At 43.2% G+C, this 22796-nt stretch overlaps 1 protein-coding gene across 1 annotated transcript in view; it reads left to right on the forward strand.

Annotated features, from left to right (window-relative positions):
- LOC139553201 (metabotropic glutamate receptor 7-like) overlaps positions 1–22796 on the forward strand; it is a 420178-nt gene that overhangs the window by 369600 nt on the left and 27782 nt on the right. Inside the window, exon 10 of the mRNA XM_071365256.1 lies at positions 18998–19244. Coding sequence (XP_071221357.1) covers positions 18998–19244 — 247 coding nt within the window. The remainder of the gene's footprint in view (positions 1–18997; positions 19245–22796) is intronic.

The following is a 22796-nucleotide window of genomic DNA, read 5'->3' on the forward strand; positions in this document are numbered from 1 at the left end:
GATCAACAGTTAACATTACACTCACAGAAGTTCCAAAAGAATAAATACATTTTAAATGTCATATTATGTCTATATACTGTGTTGTAATGATGTGCAAATAGTTAACCTTTTGGGGCCACGGGTGCCGCTAGCGGCACTCCTCCCACATTCCACTGAAAAGGCAGAGCGGCAAATTCAAAAAAAACATTTTTTTTAAATATTTAACTTTCACACATTAACAAGTCCAATACAGCATATGAAAGGTACACATCTTGTGAATCAAGCCAACATGTCCGATTTTTAAAATGTTTTACAGGGAAGACAAAATATGTAAATCTATTACACCACTTTTCTACCTCCATCAGTGTTTTACTCCATCACCAGCTATCACTAATTCGACCAAATAAAGATATATATATAGCCACTAACCAAGAAACAACTTCATAAGATGACAGTCTGATAACATATTTATTGTATAGCATATGTTTTTTTTGAAAAATGTGCATATTTATGGTATAAATCATAAATTACATTTCAGCTACAATCAGAAATTGCACCGAAAGCAGCCATAACATTTACAGACACCAACGTCAAATAACTAATTACTCATCATAAAACATATCTGAGAAATACATACTGTGCAGCAATTGAAAGACAGGATTCTTGTGATTCCAGACAATATTTCAGATTTATTAAATGTTTTATAGCGAAAACAAAATGTAGCGCTAAATTAGCATAGCCACGCCAGCCAGAACCAGCTGGGCGCCCACGACCAGTTCACATGCACGACCGATATATGAAATATCATTATAAATTGGGTCTTACTTTTGCTGAAATTTCATCAGAATGTTGATCAAGATGTCCTTAGTCCAGATGAGTCGTTCATTCCATTCAGAATGGTACCTTTCCCACTTCATTTAGCATGGGTACTAGTCGAGTGGCACGGATCTCTCCAAGTAAACAAAGTCACACGACGGAACACGGCAAAACTCCCGAAAAAATTCAAATAATCTGATTAAACTATATTGAAAAAACATACATTACGATGATATGGTCTCATTTATCAAATCAAATCCGAGCCGGAGATAGTTGACATCCGAAACGGCAGCAAAACAAAACACAATCTCTCTTCAAAGTCGCGCACTTCAGACTTCCGGAAATGGACGGTCACGTCAAAGAAATAGGTCTTATTTCACGTCAGAACAAGATAAACACAAAATTTCTCCTCTGACGTCCTCTTGACACCCAGAGGAAGGCGTATGAGATGTGTTTCGGGTCATAGGTGGCATGACCATGTATAGGCAGAGCGTTGAAGCGAGCATAGACATCTTGCATTCTACTTCCTGCTCAGGGAAAGTGCTGCCAAATGACTTGTGTTCCACTCAGAGAAAAAATTCAAACGTTTTTAGAAACTAGAGGTTGTTTTCTATCCAATGGTACTAAAAATATGCATATTGTACTAGCAAGAATTGAGTACGAGGCCGTTTAAAAACATACGATTTTCACCAAAAGTGAAAATATCACCCCTTGTCCCCAACAGGATAAAGTACACAAGGGAAAATAAATAAACATAAATATGGGTTGTATTTACAATGGTTTTGTTCTTCACTAGTTGCTCTTTTCTTGTGGCAACAGGTCACACATCTTGCTGCTTTGATGGCACACTGTGGTATTTCACCCAATAGATATAAAAGTTCATCAAAATTTGATATGATTTCGAATTCTTCTTGGATCTGTGTAATCTGAGGGAAATATGTGTCTCTAATATGGTCATACGTTTGGCAAGAGGTTAGTAAGTGCAGCTCAGTTTCCACCTCATTTTGTGGGTAGTGTGCACATAGCCTGTCTTCTATGTCGACTGAGACTTAATATCCTTAAGTTTGGGTCAGTCACAGTGGTCAGGTATTCTGCCACTGTGTACTCTCTGTTAATGGCCAAATAGCATTGTAGTTTGCTCAGGTTTTTTTGTAAATTATTTTACAATGTGTCAAGTAATTATCTGATTAGTTGTTAGGTGATAGGTGAAATATACTGTTTAGGTTTTCTGAATCCAGGTTTACGCCTTCATTATTACAGTGAAACCTTTTATCAAGGAATTAATTTGCTGTTGTTTTTAGTTTTTTTAGTTTTTAGTTATTTTTAATAGTTTTTTGGTGGATTTCCACACTACTTTCCTTCCACCTCTAGCGTTTCTTTAATATTATTCAGTTCCTTTGGCTTTGATGCCTCGTGATTGAGTATTGCTCTGTTCAAGTAGAGTGTGAATTTGTTGTGATCTGATAAGGGTGTCAGTGGGCTGACTGTGAACGCTCTGGGTTGAGTTCAGTGATAAAGTAATCTACAGTACTACTGCCAAAAGATGAGCTATAGGTGTACCCACCATAGGAGTCCCCTCGAAGCCTACCATTGTCTATGTACATACCCAGCATCCGACAGAGCTGCAGGAGTTTTTGCTAATTATGTTGTTGTATTTTTATTTTTTTTGAATTTGAAAATATGTTTTTTTACATTTTAAAATGTAACCTTTATTTAACTAAGCAAGTCAGTCAAATTCTTATTTACGATGACTGCCCACCACGGCCAAACCTGGACGACTCTGGGCCAATTGTGCACTTCCACATGGGACTCCCAATCACGGCCGGATGTTATACAGCCTGGATTTGAACCAGAGACTCTATTGACGCCTCTTGCACTGAGATGCAGTGCCTTTGGCCTCTGTGCCACTCTGGAGCCCCAAGATGTGTCTAGGATGGTATATGGGCGATAGAATGCTGTCACCTCCAGGTTGGTGTTTGTCCCCCTGTGTGCTGAGGGTGTCGGGTTCTTGTCCATTCCTGGCATCCTTTCAGCATCAATACAGGGCGAAGATTGAATCGTACGTACATACCCCAACCAGAAGCCATGGGATACAGGCACTGAGCTAAAGATTTAATCATACTACACCGGCTCAGACGCTCGTCTTATGTGGCAGGGCTTGCAAACTATTACAGACTACAAAGAGAAGCACAGCCACGAGCTGGCCAGTGACACGAGCCTACCAGATGAGCTAAATCACTTCTATGCTCGCTTCGTGGCAAGCAACAATGAGGCATGCATGAGAGCATCAGCTGTTCCGGATGACTGTGTGATCACGCTCTCCGTGAGTAAGACCTTTAAACAGGTCAACATTGACAAGGCTACAGGGCCAGACGGATTCCCAGGACGTGTGCTCCGGGCATGTGCTGACCAACTGGCAGGTGTCTTCACTGACATTTTCAACATGTTCCTGATTGAGTCTGTAATACCAACATGTTTCAAGCAGACCACCATAGTCCCTGTGCCCAAGAACACGAAGGCAACCTGCCTAAATGACTACAGACCCATTGCGCTCACATCCATAGCCATGAAGTGTTCTGACAGGCTGGTAATGGCTTACAACTGGTAATGGCTCACAACACCATCATCCCAGAAACCCTAGACCCACTCCAATTTGCATACCGCCCAAACAGATCCACAGATGATGCAATCTCTATTGCACTCCACACTGCCCTTTCCCACCTGGACAAAAGGAACACCTATGTGAGAATGCTATTCATTGACTACAGCTCAGCGTTCAACACCATAGTACCCTCAAAGCTCATCACTAAGCTAAGGATCCTGGGACTAAACACCTCCCTCTGCAACTGGATCCTAGACTTCCTGACGGGGCGCTCCCAGGTGTTGAGGTTGGGAAGCAACACATCTGCCACGCTGATCCTCAACACTGGAGCCCCCCAGGGGTGCGTGCTCATGCCCCTCCTGTACTCCCTGTTCACCTACGACTGCATGGCCAGGCACGACTCCAACACCATCATTAAGTTTGCAGACGACACAACAGTGGTAGACCTGTTCACCTCACAATGACGAGACAATCTACAGGCAGGAGGTCAGAGACCTGTCCGGGTGGTGCCAGAATAACAACCTATCCCTCAACGTAACCAAGACTAAGGAGATGATTGTGGACTACAGGAAAAGGAGGACCGAGCACCCCCCCATTCTCATCAACGGGGCTGTAGTGGAGCATGTTGAGAGCTTGAAGTTCCTTGGTGTTCACATCACCAACAAACTAGAATGGTCCAAACACACCAAGACAGTTGTGAAGAGGGCACGACAAAGCCTCAGGAAACTAAAATATTTGGCATGGGTCCTCAGACAAAAGTTCTACAGCTGCAACATCGAGAGCATCCTCACTGGTTGCATCACTGCCTGGTACGGCAATTGCTCGGCCTCCGACTACAAGGCACTACAGAGGGTAGTATGAATGGCCCAGTACATCACTGGGGCTATGCTGCCTGCCATCCAGGACCTCTACACCAGACGATGTCAGAGGAAGGCCCTAAAAATTGTCAATGACCCCAACCACCCCAGTCATAGACTGTTCTCTCTAGCAGTACCGGATTGCCAAGTCTAGGACAAAAAGGCTTCTCAACAGTTTTTACCCCCAAGCCATAATATTCCTGAACAGGTAATCAAATGGCTACCCGGACTATTTGCATTGTGTGCCCCCCCCCCCCCCCCCCCCAACCCCTCTTTTACGCTGCTGCTGCTCTCTGTTTATCATATATGCATAGTCACTTTAACCATATCTACATGTACATACTACCTCAATCAGCCCGACTATCCGGTGTCTGTATGTAGCCTCACTACTGTTATTTTTCACTGTCTTTTTACTGTTGTTTTTATTTCTTTACCTACCTATTGTTCACCTAATACCTTTTTTCCATAGTTTGTTAGAGCCTGTAAGTAAGCATTTCACTGTAAGATCTACACCTGTTGTATTCAGCATTTCACTGTAAGGTCTACTACACCTGTTGTATTCAGCATTTCACTGTGAGGTCTACTACACCTGTTGTATTCAGCATTTCACTGTATGGTCTACTACACCTGTTCTATTCAGCATTTCACTGTGAGGTCTACTACACCTGTTTTATTCAGCATTTCACTGTAAGGTCTACTACACCTGTTCTATTCAGCATTTCACTGTAAGGTCTACTACACCTGTTGTATTCAGCATTTCACTGTAAGGTCTACTACACCTGTTGTATTCAGCATTTCACTGTATGGTCTACTACACCTGTTCTATTCAGCATTTCACTGTGAGGTCTACTACACCTGTTGTATTCATCATTTCACTGTAAGGTCTACTACACCTGTTGTATTCAGCATTTCACTGTAAGGTCTACTACACCTGTTGTATTCAGCATTTCACTGTAAGTTCTACTACACCTGTTGTATTCGGCGCACGTGACAAATACACTTTGATTTGATTTGAGGGCTTTGTGATGGCCACTCCAATACCTTGACTTTGTTGTCCTTAAGCCATTTTGCCACAATTTTGGAAGTATGCTTGGGGTCATTTAGGTCGCCACAGACTAGTACATGTCCCTGAGCCTGGAAATTGTTGATCTCCCCCTCTAGGATGGAGAAGAAGCTGTCATCATTAAAGTATGGGGATTCTATTGGGGGGGTATAGGTAGCACAAATTATGATTTTTTTTCTTTCTGTTGAGATAATTTCCTTATTAATTTATAGCCTGATGTAAAATGTTCTGTTTTGTCTAATTTAATAGACTGGGTTAGGTCTGCTCTATACCAAATTAGCATAGCCCCTGAGTCTCTTCCCTGTTTCACACCTGGTAGTTTGGTGGGACTACCAGCTCTCTGTAGCCTAGAGGGTCACTAGTGGGCCCATCTCCTCTATATCATGTTTCTTGTAGGATGACAATGTCTGTATTTCCAATTTATCTGATGAAGTCTGGGTCCCTGCCTTCTCTCTCTCTCTCTCACACACACTCATCACCACAGCCACAGGCAGCCCACTACTTCCCTCTATCTCTCACAAATTCAATTTAAGGGCTTTATTGGCATGGGAAACATTTGTTTACCTTTCCAAAGCAAGTGAAATAGAAAATAAATAAAAGTGAAATAAACAATTGAAAATGAACAGTAAACGTTACACTCACAAAAGTTCCAAAGGAATAGAGACATTTCAAATGTCGTATTATGGCAATGTAGGGTGTTGTAACGATGTGCAAGTAATTATCTTTTTGTTTTCTCATGATTTGTTTGGGTCTAATTGTGTAGCTGTGCTGGTGCTCAGGGGGGTCTGTTTGTGTTTGTGAACAGAGCCCCAGAAACCAGCTTGCTTAGGGGACTCTTCTCCAGGTTCATCTCTCTGTAGGTGATGGCTTTGTTATGGAAGGTTTAGGAATTGCTTCCTTTTAGGTGGTTGTAGAATTTATCGTCTCTTTTCTGGATTTTGATAATTAGCGGGTATCGGCCTAATTCTGCTCTGCAGGTATTATTTGGTGTTTTATGTTGTACACAGAGGACATTTTTGCTGAATTCTTCATGCAGAGTCTCAATTTGGTGTTTGTCCCATTTTGTGAATTATTGGTTGGTGAGCGGACTCCAAACCTCACAACCATAATGGGCAATGTGTTCTATAACTGATTCAAGTATTTTTAGCCAGATCCTCATTTTATTTTCCTTTTGATAGATGGGTAAGGCTGAAGCTGAATCCTGGTCTCACCCCAAGGCCCTGTGGAAAGAAATGCTGTGTTTTCTCCCAATTTTAAACGCACATTTGTTTGTGTACATGGATTTTATATAATGTCGTATGTTTTTCCCCCCAACACCAGTTTCCATCCATTTGTATAGCAGACCCTCATGCCAAATTGAGTCAAAGGCTTTTTTGAAATCAACAAATCATGAGAAGGCTTTTCCTTTGTTTTGATTTGATTTGTTTGTCAGTTAGTGTGCAGGGTGAATATGTGGTCTGTCGTACGATAATATGGTAAAAAGCCAATTTGACATTTGCTCAGTACATTGTTTTCCCTGAGGAAATATACGAGTCTGCTGTTTATGATAATGCAGAGGATTTTCCCAAGGTTGCTGTTGACGCATATCCCTCGGTAGTTTATGGGGTCAAATTTGTTTCCACTTTTGTGGATTAGGGTGATCAGTTCTTGGTTCCAAATATTGGGGAAGATACCAGAGCTGAGGAGAATGTTAAAGAGTTTTAGTATAGCCAAATGGAATTTGTTGTCTGTATATTTTATCATTTCATTAAGGATACCATCAATACCACAGGCCTTTTTGGGATGGAGGGTTTGTATTCTTTCCTGTAGTTCATTCAATGTAATTGGAGAATCCAGCGGGTTCTGGTAGTCTTTAATAGTTGATTTTAAAATTTGTATTTGATCATGTATATGTTTTTGTAGTTTATTCTTTGTTATAGAGCCAAAAAGATTGTTATAGAGCCAAAAAGATTTGGATAGATAATTTTTTGTTTTTTTTGTTTTGTAATTTTCCCAGAATTTGATTAATTCTATGGATTCTTCAATTACATTGAGCAGATTTTTTTGTTATAACCTTTATTTAACTTAAGAACAAATTCTTATTTATAATGACGGTCTACCCCAGCCAAACCCGGATGACACTGGGCCAATTGTACGGCGCCCTATGGGACTCCCAATCACAGTCGGTTGTGATACAGCCTGGGATCGAACCAAGGTTTGTAGTGATGCCTCTAGCACTGAGATGCAGTGCCTTAGTCTGGTCTCTATAGGTCTGGTCTCTATAGGTACATATAGGTCTGGTCTCTATAGGTCTGGTCTCTATAGGTCTGGTCTCTACAGGTCTGGTCTCTATAGGTCTGGTCTCTATAGGTCTGGTCTCTATAGGTCTGGTCTCTATAGGTCTGGTCTCTATTGGTCTGGTCTCTATAGGTCTCTATAGGTCTGGTCTCTATTGGTCTGGTCTCTATAGGTCTGGTCTCTATAGGTCTGGACTTTTTAGATCTCGTCTCTATAGGTCTGGTCTCTACAGGTCTGGTCTCTATAGGTCTGGTCTCTATAGGTCTGGTCTCTACAGGTCTGGTCTCTATAGGTCTGGTCTCTATAGGTCTGGTCTCTATAGGTCTGGTCTCTATAGGTCTGGTCTCTATAGGTCTGGTCTCTATAGGTCTGGTCTCTATAGGTCTGGTCTCTATAGGTCTGGTCTCTATTGGTCTGGTCTCTATAGGTCTCTATAGGTCTGGTCTAAATAGGTCATTATTGGTCTGGTATCTATAGGTCTCTATAGGTCTGGTCTCTCTTGGTCTGGTCTCTATAGGTCTGGTCTCTATAGGTCTGGTCTCTATTGGTCTGGTCTAAATAGGTCTGGTCTCTATAGGTCTGGTCTCTCTTGGTCTGGTCTCTATAGGTCTGGTCTCTCTTGGTCTGGTCTCTATAGGTCTGGTCTCTATAGGTCTGGTCTCTATTGGTCTGGTCTCTATAGGTCTGGTCTCTATAGGTCTCTATAGGTCTGTTCTCTATAGGTCTGGTCTCTATTTGTCTGGTCTCAATAGGTCTGGTCTCTATAGGTCTGGTTTCTATAGGTCTGGTCTCTATTGGTCTGGTCTCTATAGGTCTGGTCTCTATAGGTCTGGTCTCTATATTTCTGTTCTCTATAGGTCTGGTCTCTATTGGTCTGGTCTCAAAAGGTCTGGACTCTATAGGTTTGGCCTCTATAGGTCTGGTCTCTATAGGTCTGGTCTCTATAGGTCTGCTCTCTATACGTCTGGTCTCTATAGGTCTGGTCTCTATAGGTCTGGTCTCTCTTGGTCTGGTCTCTATAGGTCTGGTCTCTCTTGGTCTGGTCTCTATAGGTCTGGTCTCTATAGGTCTGGTCTCTATAGGTCTGGTCTCTATTGGTCTGGTCTCTATTGGTCTGGTCTCTATAGGTCTCTATTGGTCTGGTCTCTATTGGTCTGGTCTCTATAGGTCTCTATAGGTCTTGTATCTATTGGTCTGGCCTCTTTAGGTCTCTATAGGTCTTGTACCTATTGGTCTGGTCTCTATTGGTCCGGTTTCTATAGTTCTCTATTGGTCTGGTCTCTAAATGTATCTATAGGTCTGGTCTCTATTGGTCTGGTCTCTATAGGTCTGGTCTCTATAGGTCTGGTCTCTATTGGTCTGGTCTCTATTGGTCTTGTCTCTATTGGTCTGGTCTCTGTAGGTCTCTATTGGTCTGGTCTCTATTGGTCTGGTCTCTATTGGTCCGGTTTCTATAGTTCTCTATAGGTCTGGTCTCTATTGGTCTGGCCTCTTTAGGTCTGGTCTCTATAGGTGTAGTCTCTATAGGTCTGGTCTCTATAGGTCTGGTCTCTACAGGTCTGGTCTCTATAGATCTGGTCTCTTTAGGTCTCTATAGGTCTGGTCTCTATAGGTCTGGTTTCTATAGGTCTGGTCTCTATAGGTCTGGTCTCTACAGGTCTGGTCTCTATAGATTTGGTCTCTTTAGGTCTCTATAGGTCTGGTCTCTATAGGTCTGGTCTCTGTAGGTCTGGCCTCTTTAGGTCTGGTCTCTACAGGTCTGGTCTCTATAGGTCTGGTCTCTATAGGTCTGGTCTCTATAGGTCTGGTCTCTACAGGTCTGGTCTCTATAGGTCTGGTCTCTACAGGTCTGGTCTCTACAGGTCTGGTCTCTATAGGTCTGGTCTCTATAGGTCTGGTCTCTACAGGTCTGGTCTCTATAGATCTGGTCTCTTTATGGCTCAATAGGTCTGGTCTCTATAGGTCTGGTCTCTGTAGGTCTGGTCTCTATAGGTCTGGTCTCTATAGGTCTGGTCTCTATAGGTCTGGTCTCTACAAGTCTGGTCTCTATAGATCTGGTCTCTTTATGGCTCTATAGGTCTGGTCTCTATAGGTCTGGTCTCTATAGGTATGGTCTCTATAGGTCTGGTCTCTACAGGTCTGGTCTCTATAGATCTGGTCTCTTTAGGTCTCTATAGATCTGGTCTCTATAGGTCTGGTCTCTGTAGGTCTGGTCTCTGTAGGTCTGGTCTCTTTAGGTCTGGTCTCTATAGGTCTGGCCTCTTTAGGTCTGGTCTCTATATGTCTGGTCTCTATAGGTCTGGTCTCTATAGGTCTGGTCTCTATAGGTCTGGTCTCTATAGGTCTGGTCTCTACAGGTCTGGTCTCTATAGAGCTGGTCTCTTTAGGTCTCTATAGGTCTGGTCTCTATAGGTCTGGTCTCTGTAGGTCTGGTCTCTGTAGGTCTGGTCTCTATTGGTCTGGTCTCTATAGGTCTCTATAGGTCTGGTCTCTGTAGGTCTCTATAGGTCTGGTCTCCATAGTTCTGGTCTCTATAGGTCTCGTCTCTATTGGTCTGGTCTCTATAGGTCTGGCCTCTTTAGTTCTCTATATGTCTGGTCTCTATAGGTCTTGTCTCTATAGGTCTCTATAGGTCTGGTCTCTATAGGTCTGGTCTCTATAGGTCTGGCCTCTTTATGTCTGGTCTCTATAGGTCTGGTCTCTATTGGTCTGGTCTCTATAGGTCTCTATTGGTCTGGTCTCTATTGGTCTGGTCTCTATAGGTCTGGTCTCTATAGGTCTGGTCTCTATAGGTCTATTTTGGTCTGGTCTCTATAGGTCTGGTCTCTATAGGTCTGGTCTCTATAGTTCTTGTTTCTCGGTATGGTCTCTTTAGGTCTCTATAAGTCTGATCTATTTAGGTCTCTATAGATCTGGTCTCTAAATGTCTCTATAGGTCTGGTCTCTATAGGTCTGGTCTCTGTGGGTCTGGTCTCTATAGGTCTGGTCTCTATAGGTCTGGTCTCTATAGGTCTGGTCTCTATAGGTCTGGACCCTATAGGTCTGGTCTCTATTGGTCTGGTCTCTATTGGTCTGGTCTCTTTAGGTCTCTATAGGTCTGGTCTCTAAATATCACCATAGGTCTGGTCTCTATAGGTCTGGACTCTATAGGTCTGGTCTCTATTGGTCTGGTCTCTATAGGTCTGGTCTCTATAGGTCTGGTCTCAAAAGGTCTGGACTCTATAGGTTTGGCCTATATATGTCTGGTCTCTATAGGTCTGGTCTCTATAGGTCTGGTCTCTATACGTCTGGTCTCTATAGGTCTGGTCTCTATAGGTCTGGTCTCTTTTGGTCTGGTCTTTAGGTCTCTATTGGTTTGGTCTCTATATGTGTCTATTGGTCTGGTCTCTATAGGTCTGGTCTATCTATCTCTATAGATCTGGTCTTTAGGTCTCTATTGGTCTGGTCTCTATAGGTCTGGTCTCTATAGGTCTGGTCTCTATAGGTCTATTTTGGTCTGGTCTCTATAGGTCTGGTCTCTATAGGTCTGGTCTCTATAGTTCTTGTTTCTCGGTCTGGTCTCTTTAGGTCTCTATAGGTCTGATCTATTTAGGTCTCTATAGATCTGGTCTCTAAATGTCTCTATAGGTCTGGTCTCTATAGGTCTGGTCTCTGTGGGTCTGGTCTCTATAGGTCTGGTCTCTATAGGTCTGGTCTCTATAGGTCTGGTCTCTATAGGTCTGGACTCTATAGGTCTGGTCTCTATTGGTCTGGTCTCTACTGGTCTGGTCTCTTTAGGTCTCTATAGGTCTGGTCTCTAAATATCACCATAGGTATGGTCTCTATAGGTCTGGTCTCTATAGGTCTGGTCTCTATTGGTCTGGTCTCTATAGGTCTGGTCTCTATAGGTCTGGTCTCAAAAGGTCTGGACTCTATAGGTTTGGCCTATATATGTCTGGTCTCTATAGGTCTGGTCTCTATAGGTCTGGTCTCTATACGTCTGGTCTCTATAGGTCTGGTCTCTATAGGTCTGGTCTCTTTTGGTCTGGTCTTTAGGTCTCTATAGGTCTGATCTATTTAGGTCTCTATAGATCTGGTCTCTAAATGTCTCTATAGGTCTGGTCTCTATAGGTCTGGTCTCTGTGGGTCTGGTCTCTATAGGTCTGGTCTCTATAGGTCTGGTCTCTATAGGTCTGGACTCTATAGGTCTGGTCTCTATTGGTCTGGTCTCTATTGGTCTGGTCTCTTTAGGTCTCTATAGGTCTGGTCTCTAAATATCACCATAGGTATGGTCTCTATAGGTCTGGTCTCTATAGGTCTGGTCTCTATTGGTCTGGTCTCTATAGGTCTGGTCTCTATAGGTCTGGTCTCAAAAGGTCTGGACTCTATAGGTTTGGCCTATATATGTCTGGTCTCTATAGGTCTGGTCTCTATAGGTCTGGTCTCTATACGTCTGGTCTCTATAGGTCTGGTCTCTATAGGTCTGGTCTCTTTTGGTCTGGTCTTTAGGTCTCTATTGGTTTGGTCTCTATAGGTGTCTATTGGTCTGGTCTCTATAGGTCTGGTCTATCTATCTCTATAGATCTGGTCTTTAGGTCTCTATTGGTCTGGTCTCTATTGGTCTGGTCTCTATAGGTCTGGTCTCTATAGGTCTGGTCTCTATAGGTCTATTTTGGTCTGGTCTCTATAGGTCTGGTCTCTATAGTTCTTGTTTCTCGGTATGGTCTCTTTAGGTCTCTATAAGTCTGATCTATTTAGGTCTCTATAGATCTGGTCTCTAAATGTCTCTATAGGTCTGGTCTCTATAGGTCTGGTCTCTGTGGGTCTGGTCTCTATAGGTCTGGTCTCTATAGGTCTGGTCTCTATAGGTCTGGTCTCTATAGGTCTGGACCCTATAGGTCTGGTCTCTATTGGTCTGGTCTCTATTGGTCTGGTCTCTTTAGGTCTCTATAGGTCTGGTCTCTAAATATCACCATAGGTCTGGTCTCTATAGGTCTGGACTCTATAGGTCTGGTCTCTATTGGTCTGGTCTCTATAGGTCTGGTCTCTATAGGTCTGGTCTCAAAAGGTCTGGACTCTATAGGTTTGGCCTATATATGTCTGGTCTCTATAGGTCTGGTCTCTATAGGTCTGGTCTCTATACGTCTGGTCTCTATAGGTCTGGTCTCTATAGGTCTGGTCTCTTTTGGTCTGGTCTTTAGGTCTCTATTGGTTTGGTCTCTATATGTGTCTATTGGTCTGGTCTCTATAGGTCTGGTCTATCTATCTCTATAGATCTGGTCTTTAGGTCTCTATTGGTCTGGTCTCTATAGGTCTGGTCTCTATAGGTCTGGTCTCTATAGGTCTATTTTGGTCTGGTCTCTATAGGTCTGGTCTCTATAGGTCTGGTCTCTATAGTTCTTGTTTCTCGGTCTGGTCTCTTTAGGTCTCTATAGGTCTGATCTATTTAGGTCTCTATAGATCTGGTCTCTAAATGTCTCTATAGGTCTGGTCTCTATAGGTCTGGTCTCTGTGGGTCTGGTCTCTATAGGTCTGGTCTCTATAGGTCTGGTCTCTATAGGTCTGGTCTCTATAGGTCTGGACTCTATAGGTCTGGTCTCTATTGGTCTGGTCTCTACTGGTCTGGTCTCTTTAGGTCTCTATAGGTCTGGTCTCTAAATATCACCATAGGTATGGTCTCTATAGGTCTGGTCTCTATAGGTCTGGTCTCTATTGGTCTGGTCTCTATAGGTCTGGTCTCTATAGGTCTGGTCTCAAAAGGTCTGGACTCTATAGGTTTGGCCTATATATGTCTGGTCTCTATAGGTCTGGTCTCTATAGGTCTGGTCTCTATACGTCTGGTCTCTATAGGTCTGGTCTCTATAGGTCTGGTCTCTTTTGGTCTGGTCTTTAGGTCTCTATAGGTCTGATCTATTTAGGTCTCTATAGATCTGGTCTCTAAATGTCTCTATAGGTCTGGTCTCTATAGGTCTGGTCTCTGTGGGTCTGGTCTCTATAGGTCTGGTCTCTATAGGTCTGGTCTCTATAGGTCTGGTCTCTATAGGTCTGGACTCTATAGGTCTGGTCTCTATTGGTCTGGTCTCTATTGGTCTGGTCTCTTTAGGTCTCTATAGGTCTGGTCTCTAAATATCACCATAGGTATGGTCTCTATAGGTCTGGTCTCTATATGTCTGGTCTCTATTGGTCTGGTCTCTATAGGTCTGGTCTCTATAGGTCTGGTCTCAAAAGGTCTGGACTCTATAGGTTTGGCCTATATATGTCTGGTCTCTATAGGTCTGGTCTCTATAGGTCTGGTCTCTATACGTCTGGTCTCTATAGGTCTGGTCTCTATAGGTCTGGTCTCTTTTGGTCTGGTCTTTAGGTCTCTATTGGTTTGGTCTCTATAGGTGTCTATTGGTCTGGTCTCTATAGGTCTGGTCTATCTATCTCTATAGATCTGGTCTTTAGGTCTCTATTGGTCTGGTCTCTATAGGTCTCTTTTGGTCTGGTCTCTATAGATCTGGTCTTTAGGTCTCTATTGGGCTGGTCTCTATAGGTCTCTATAGGTCTGGTCTCTATTGGTCTGGTCTCTATAGGTCTGGTCTCTAAAGGTTTGGCCTCTATAGGTCTGGCCTCTATAGGTCTGGTCTCTATAGGTCTGGTCTCTATACGTCTGGTCTCTATAGGTCTGGTCTCTATAGGTCTGGTCTCTTTAGTTCTGGTCTCTTTAGGTCTGATCTCTATAGGTATGGTCTCTACAGGTCTGTACTCTATAGGTCTGGTCTCTATAGGTCTCTATAGGTCTGGTCTCTATAGGTCTGGTCTCTTTAGGTCTGGCCTCTTTAGGTCTGGTCTCTACAGGTCTGGTCTCTATAGGTCTGGTCTCTATAGGTCTAGTCTCTATCTGTCCGGTCACTTTAGGTCCAGTCTCTATAGGTCCAGTCTCTATAGGTCTAGTCTCTATAAGTCTAGTCTCTGTAGGTCTCTATACGTCCAGTCTCTATAGGTCCGGTCTCTATAGGTCCAGTCTCTATAGGTCTAGTCTCTATAGGTCTCTATAGGTCTAGTCTCTATAGGTCCAGTGTCTATAGGTCTACTCTCTATTGGTCTAGTCTCTATAAGTCTGGTCTCTAAAGGTCCAGTCTCTATATGTCTGGTCTCTATAGGTCCCTATCGGTCTGGTCTCAATAGGTTTGGTCTCTATAGGTCTAGTGGCTCTGGTTCTGGTCTCTATAGGTCCAGTCCCTATAGGTCTAGTCTATATAGGTCTGGTCTCTATAGGTCTATTCTATATAGGTCTCTATAGGTCCAGTCTCTATAGGTCCAGTATCTGTAGGTCTAGTCTCTATAGGGCTGGTCTCTATAGGTCTAGTCTCTATATGTCTCTATAGGTCTAGTCTCTATATGTCTAGTCTCTATAGGTCTCTATATGCCTAGTCTCTATAGTTCTAGTCTCTATAGGTCTAGTCTCTATAGGTCTGGTCTCTCAGTAGGCCTTGTAAATTCCAGGATTTGATTTGAAAGTTCAGATCATCCCTCTCCTTTATGTGTCATCAGCTTCCTGCTTTCATTCCCTCTGATTTGCACTCTGCCAAACTAAAGTACCATTTGGAATGTACATGGCATCATGTGCAGATAGTACTGAGATGTTCCCCCTGCAGACCCTCTGGGCTCCGATTTCCACAACTGTTATCTTCTCAGTGTGATTCAACCTGTGACTTCCTGCGCCATTCTCACTCTGGAGATGTGGTGCTGTGAGGTGCAAGGAAAACAGAAATGCCCATGAATCTAAGACCAAGGGCTTCGTCCCAAATGGCACCCTATTCCCTATGTAGTGCACTAGTTTAGACCAGATGGCCTGGTATTACACTATTTAGGGAATAGGATGCTATTTGGGACGAATATCCATGAATCTGAGACGGACCCTAGGGATCCTTATATAGACCTGGTCAATCTGCTTGTACATTCAGCTTTGACACTGCAGGGAGCCACGCTACACGTTACCCATTTATAGTGAAAAGGAGCTAGCCACACCCACCATGCTACACGTTACACACTTATAGTGAAAAGGAGCAAGCCACACCCACCATGCTACACGTTACACACTTATAGTGAAAAGGAGCAAGCCACACCCACCATGCTACACGTTACACACTTATAGTGAAAAGGAGCAAGCCACACCCACCATGCTACACGTTACACACTTATAGTGAAAAGGAGCAAGCCACACCCACCATGCTACACGTTACACACTTATAGTGAAAAGGAGCAAGCCACACCCACCATGCTACACGTTACACACTTATAGTGAAAAGGAGCTAGCCACACCCACCACGCTACACGTTACACATTTATAGTGACAAGGAGCTAGCCACACCCACCATGCTACACGTTACACACTTATAGTGACAAGGAGCTAGCCACACCCACCATGCTACACGTTACACATTTATAGTGACAAGGAGCTAGCCACACCCACCATGCTACACGTTACACACTTATAGTGAAAAGGAGCAAGCCACACCCACCATGCTACACGTTACACACTTATAGTGAAAAGGAGCTAGCCACACCCACCACGCTACACGTTACACACTTATAGTGACAAGGAGCTAGCCACACCCACCATGCTACACGTTACACACTTATAGTGAAAAGGAGCTAGCCACACCCACCATGCTACACGTTACACATTTATAGTGACAAGGAGCTAGCCACACCCACCACGCTACACCTTACACATTTATAGTGAAAAGGAGCTAGCCACACCCACCATGCTACACCTTACACATTTATAGTGACAAGGAGCTAGCCACACCCACCACGCTACACCTTACACATTTATAGTGAAAAGGAGCTAGCCACACCCACCATGCTACACCTTACACATTTATAGTGAAAAGGAGCTAGCCACACCCACCACGCTACACCTTACACATTTATAGTGAAAAGGAGCTAGCCACACCCACCACGCTACACCTTACACATTTATAGTGACAAGGAGCTAGCCACACCCACCATGCTACACCTTACACATTTATAGTGAAAAGGAGCTAGCCACACCCACCACGCTACACCTTACACATTTATAGTGACAAGGAGCTAGCCACACCCACCACGCTACACCTTACACATTTATAGTGAAATGGAGCTAGCCACACCCACCACGCTACATCTATCACTATGCAGTTGTTCCACCATGGAATTGTGGTAGGTCTAGTCTTGTGGTAATTATATTGTGGTAATTATAATTCTATGGACCCAACTCAGTGGCCTTATGGGTAGTTTCCTGGCCTTCATTGGAAGGTTGGGAGTTATTGTAGATCCTCTCGTCATACCACAGTCTGGAAACTGATGCGTCTCTGCTTGGCACTAGAATCCGGTTATGGGTTTTATGTTTCCTGAGAATCATCGTTTCCTACAATGGCTGAAAGTGTAACGTGAGTTTTCCCCCTGAAACACCACTCAGAGCTAATGTTCACTAAGCGTCTCCGTACCGATAGGATCGACAAGAAAGGCAGCGCTGTTCTCAGATGAGCTTTTTCCGTTCAAATCTTACCTTAACATTATATATTTTTATTTTACTAGGCAAGTCAGTTAAGAACAAATTCTTATTTTCAATTAAGGTCTAGGAACAGTGGGTTAACTGCCGTGTTCAGGGGGCAGAACGGACAGATTTTGACCTTGTCAGCTCGGGCATTCAATCTTGCAACCTTTCGGTTACTAGTCCAACGCTCTAAACCACTAGGCTACCTGCCGCCCCCAATTACTCTACAATACTGACAACGGATCAGCTCCTAGAGAGATATTACAACCTGTATTCAGGCGGCTTATTCTAATGCTAACCCAATAATAATATTGCGGTAAATCACAGATTTGGCACATCATTGCGCACATTTACACATAGTGAAATATATTGAGGCAAAATGACAGTAGGCTAGCCTGCAATTAGCAAAATAAAACTCAATTCATTGAACAAGAAATGTATTTCAATATGATTCAAATACACTGAGTGGACAGTGCTCTTTCCATGGCATAGGTGAATCCAGGTGAATCCAGGTGAATCCAGGTAAAAGCTATGATCCCTTATTGGTTGTCACCTGATAAATCCACTACAGTCAGTGTAGATGAAGGGGAAAAGACAGGTTAAAGTTTTGAGACATGGATTTAAGTGTCTTTGAACGGGGTATGGTAGTGGGTGCCAGGCGCACCAGTTTGAGTGTGTCAAGAACTGCAACGCTGCTGGGTTTTTCACGCTCAACAGTTTCCCTGTGTGTATCAAGAATGGTCCACCACCAAAAGGGCATCCAGCCAACTTGACACAACTGTGGGAAGCATTGGAGTCAACATGGGCCAGCATCCCTGTGGAATGCTTTCGACACTTTGGGGGGGGCAACTCAATATTGGGAAGGCCTATGTATACTGTATTTGTCTTTAATGCAGTCACCTCAGTTTTCATTTGAAGCATATTTGTAACAATTGTAAAGACATTGCCAACTTTGTATTTGTAGTCAACGTTATCGGTGGTCACAGAGAGATAGATACACATGTTGGTTGTATGTTTAGCAGAGATCGTCTGTGTTTAAAGTGTCGTGGAAAGGCAATTACTTTACTAACCATCTCCATGCTTCTCTCTGACAGTTCTGTGTTTTAATCCTCCCACCACCTCCATGCTTCTCTCTGACAGTTCTGTGTTTTAATCCTCCCACCACCTCCATGCTTCTCTCTGACAGTTCTGTGTTTTAATCCTCCCACCACCTCCATGCTTCTCTCTGACAGTTCTGTGTTTTAATCCTCCCACCACCTCCATGCTTCTCTCTGACAGTTCTGTGTTCTAATCCTCCCACCACCTCCATGCTTCTCTCTGACAGTTCTGTGTTCTAATCCTCCCACCACCTCCATGCTTCTCTCTGACAGTTCTGTGTTTTAATCCTCCCACCACCTCCATGCTTCTCTCTGACAGTTCTGTGTTCTAATCCTCCCACCACCTCCATGCTGCTCTCTGACAGTTCTGTGTTCTAATCCTCCCACCACCTCCATGCTTCTCTCTGACAGTTCTGTGTTCTAATCCCCCCACCACCTCCATGCTGCTCTCTGACAGTTCTGTGTTCTAATCCTCCCACCACCTCCATGCTTCTCTCTGACAGTTCTGTGTTTTAATCCTCCCACCACCTCCATGCTTCTCTCTGACAGTTCTGTGTTCTAATCCTCCCACCACCTCCATGCTGCTCTCTGACAGTTCTGTGTTCTAATCCTCCCACCACCTCCATGCTTCTCTCTGACAGTTCTGTGTTCTAATCCTCCCACCACCTCCATGCTTCTCTCTGACAGTTCTGTGTTCTAATCCTCCCACCACCTCCATGCTTCTCTCTGACAGTTCTGTGTTCTAATCCCCCCGCCACCTCCATCCAGTGTTTTGGTAATTTCTTCTCTCTCTCTCTCCAGCTGTACATCCAGACCACCACCCTCTGTATCTCTATGAATCTCAGTGCCTCGGTGGCCTTGGGGATGCTTTACATTCCTAAAGTCTACGTCATCATCTTCCACCCGGAGCTTAATGTCCAGAAGAGGAAGAGGAGCTTCAAGGCGGTGGTGACGGCCGCGTCCCTGACCACACGCCTCTCACACAAGACCAGTGACAGGCCCAATGGAGAGGCCAAGACGGAACTGTGTGAAAACATTGATCCAAACAGTAAGTATCACCAAACCAGTACCCGTATTCACAAAGAGTCTTAGAGTAGCAGTGCTATTTCTAGGAGTAGGGTGGTGATCTAGTAGGAGGATGTTGATCTAGTAGGAGGATGTTGATCTAGTAGGAGGATGTTGATCTAGGAGGAGGATGCTGATCTAGGAGTAGGGTGCTAATCTAGTAGGAGGATGCTAATCTAGTAGGAGGATGTTGATCTAGTAGGAGGATGTTGATCTAGTAGGAGGATGTTGATCTAGTAGGAGGATGCTGATCTAGTAGGAGGATGTTGATCTAGTAGGAGGATGTTGATCTAGTAGGAGGATGCTGATCTAGGAGGAGGATGTTGATCTAGTAGGAGGATGTTGATCTAGTAGGAGGATGCTGATCTAGGAGGAGTGCTGATCATCATGATTTAACAGGCACAACTCCTTCTCTGAGACGCTTTGTGAATATGGTCCAAGAGCACCTTCGACCAGCATTTTGTTTTTACTTCAACCACTGCTATCTAAATGAATATGTTCTGCTGCTGACAGATTCATCTGGATTTACCCTTATCTGCCCTTGGAGAATCTGTAGTCACCATCTCTGATTCACAAATTCAACAGAGAGAGCACCCAACAGGAGGTACAAATGAACTCCTCACACTCACCCACTCTGGGGAGAACTATGTCTGGTATTATTACTGGACAGATCTGGCTGATTGTTTAAACAAATGTGCAGCACACTATGGCTCTGTCCCAAATCTAACCATATTCCCTATATAGTGCAATACTTTTGAACAGTTCCTGCTAAAAACAAAATGTAGTGCACTATATGTTGCCATTTGGGATGCAGACTCAGTTCGGTTGTTTGCATGCTTAATATATTTATATTTTTTAACACATTTTCTAATTTCGATAGAACACAGGGTGACAATCTGTTATCAGCAGATACATAAACATATTTATGAAGAGATATCATCATTACCACATTATTCGTTTATTTCCATCTGTTTATAACTGAAATGGTTTACCAGTTTTTTTATTTATTTAAAAGTATCACTGCCGATTATGATAATATGTATTATCGTATTTTAATTTTAAATCGGCAACCTGAAGATGTATTTTCATAGTCGGTATCAATTCCTCAGGATGTGATCCTTATAATAGTGTTAGTGGGTTAGGGTTAGGGAACTTTCCAATTTGTAAGTCGCTCTGGATAAGAGCGTCTGCTAAATGACTTAAATGTAAATGTGTATAAGGGTTTGATTTAATTTCACTGAATAACTGCAAATAATGTTTTACCTCACCCTTATGCAGCATAGTGGGACGTATAACCACAATGGTTAAATGTCACTATTTGGACATAATGAGACCATGTTGTAAAATAGCATGTGAAAGAGGACCATGCAATAGTCATGTACAAAATGGATGCTGCTAGGTCATACAGAAAATAAAAACGGGTTCAATTTCCGAATGGCACCCTAGGCCCTATATTGACCAGATCCAGGAACCTGGTCAAAAGGAGGATAAACAATCAAGGGAATAGGATGCCATTCGAGACACAGCCTATAAGAATGGATGTGTCCCTCCTAGAAGCTTTACTCTAGCCCTGTTTGTACCTGGATCTAACATGCGTCCTGATCTGGTCCACATTCTGATTGTTTACACCTGCGAATAAATGCGTGCGCGATCAAATGACGCATTGTGATCTGATTGTGATTAGATCTTCCCGACCACCTCTGGAGGTATTCAAATATGCGTCTTGTACAAATAGCCTTGAAGTGTAAATTAATTCCTGACAACGAAAGCATATACAGTACCAGTCAAAAGTTTGGATACAACTACTCATTCCAGGGTTTTTCTTTATTTTCAACTTTTTTCTACATTTTAGAATGATAGTGAAGACATCAAAACTATGAAATAACACATATGGTATCGTGTATTTACAAAAAAAGTGTTTAAACAAATCAAAATACATTTTATATTTGAGATTCTTCAAAGTAGCCAACCTTTATCTTGATGACAGCTTTGCACACTCTTGCCATTCTCTCAACCAGCTTCACCTGGAATGCTTTTCCAACAGTCTTGAAGGAGTTCCCACATATGCTGAGCACTTGTTGGCTGATTTCCATTTACTTTGCAGTCCAACTCATCCCAAACCATCTCAATTGGGTTGAGGTCGGGTGATTGTGGAGGCCAGGTCATCTGATGCAGCACTCCATCACTCTCCTTCTTGGTCAAATAGCCCTTACACAGCCTGGAGGTGTGTTGGGTCATTGTCCTGTTGAAAAACAAATGATAGTCCCACTAAGCACAAACCAGATGGGATGGTGTATCGCTGCAGAATGCTGTAGTAGCCATGCTGGTTAAGTGTACCTTGAATTATAAATAAATCACAGACAGTGTCTCCAGGAAAGCACCATCACACCATCACACCTCCTCCTCCTTGCTTCACGGTGGGAACCACACATGCAGAGATCATCTGTTCACCTATTCTGTGTTTCACAAAGACACGGCGGTCCGAACCAAAAATCTCAGACCAAAGGACAGATTTCCACCGCTCTAATGTCCAGTGCTGTTGTTTTTTGGCCCAAGCAAGTCTCTTCGTCTTGTTGGTGTTCTTTAGTAAAAGTTTATTTGCAGCAATTCGACCGTGAAGGCTTGATTCACACAGTCTCCTTTGAACAGTTGATGTTGAGATGTATCTGTTACTTGAACTCTGTGAAGCATTTATTTTTGGCCTGCAATCTGAGGAGCAGTTAACTGTAATGAACTTATCCTCTGCAGCAGAGGTAACTCTGGGTATTCCTTTTTTGTTCCGGTCCTCATGAGAGCCAGTTTCATCATAGCGCTTGATCGGTTTTGCGACTGCATTTGAAGAAACTTTCAAAGTTCTTGAAATGTTCCGTATTGACTGACCTTCATGTCTTAAAGTAATGATAGACTGTCGTTTCTCTTTGCTTATTTGAGCTGTTCTTGCCATAATATGGACTTGGTCTTTTACCTAATAAGGCTATCTTCTGTATACCACCGATACCTTGTCACAACCCAACTGATTGGCTCAAACGTATTAAGATGGAAAGAAATTACACACATTAGGGAAGCACATCTTGTTAATTGAAATGCATTCCAGGTGACTACCTCATGAAGCTGGTTCAGAGAATGCCAAGAGTGTGCAAAGCTGTCATCAAGGCAAAGGGTAGCTACTTTGAAGAATCTCAAATATAAAATATATTTTGATTTGTTTACCACTTTTATAAATAAACATATTAAGAAGTTAAGGAGAGAAAACGGGTTCCCCCCATTCCCACGTCCAATGCCAGTGCAAAAGCAAATATTTGAAAACATCATACAGAAAGGCCAAGGATTGTAATAGCAGGAGTGGGAACGGGTGGACCCGATGCCAACTTTATTCAGAGCTGGAGTAGGAAAGGGAGAACCAATTCCCAGTTTATTCAGAGCTGGAGTAGGAAAGGGAGAACCAATTCCCAGTTTATTCAGAGCTGGAGTAGGAAAGGGAGAACCAATTCCCAGTTTATTCAGAGCTGAAGTTGGAAAGGGAGATCCAATTCCC

Source organism: Salvelinus alpinus, chromosome 2 (assembly GCF_045679555.1).
Source record: "Salvelinus alpinus chromosome 2, SLU_Salpinus.1, whole genome shotgun sequence".
In the NCBI taxonomy this organism is placed as follows: Eukaryota; Metazoa; Chordata; class Actinopteri; order Salmoniformes; family Salmonidae; genus Salvelinus; species Salvelinus alpinus.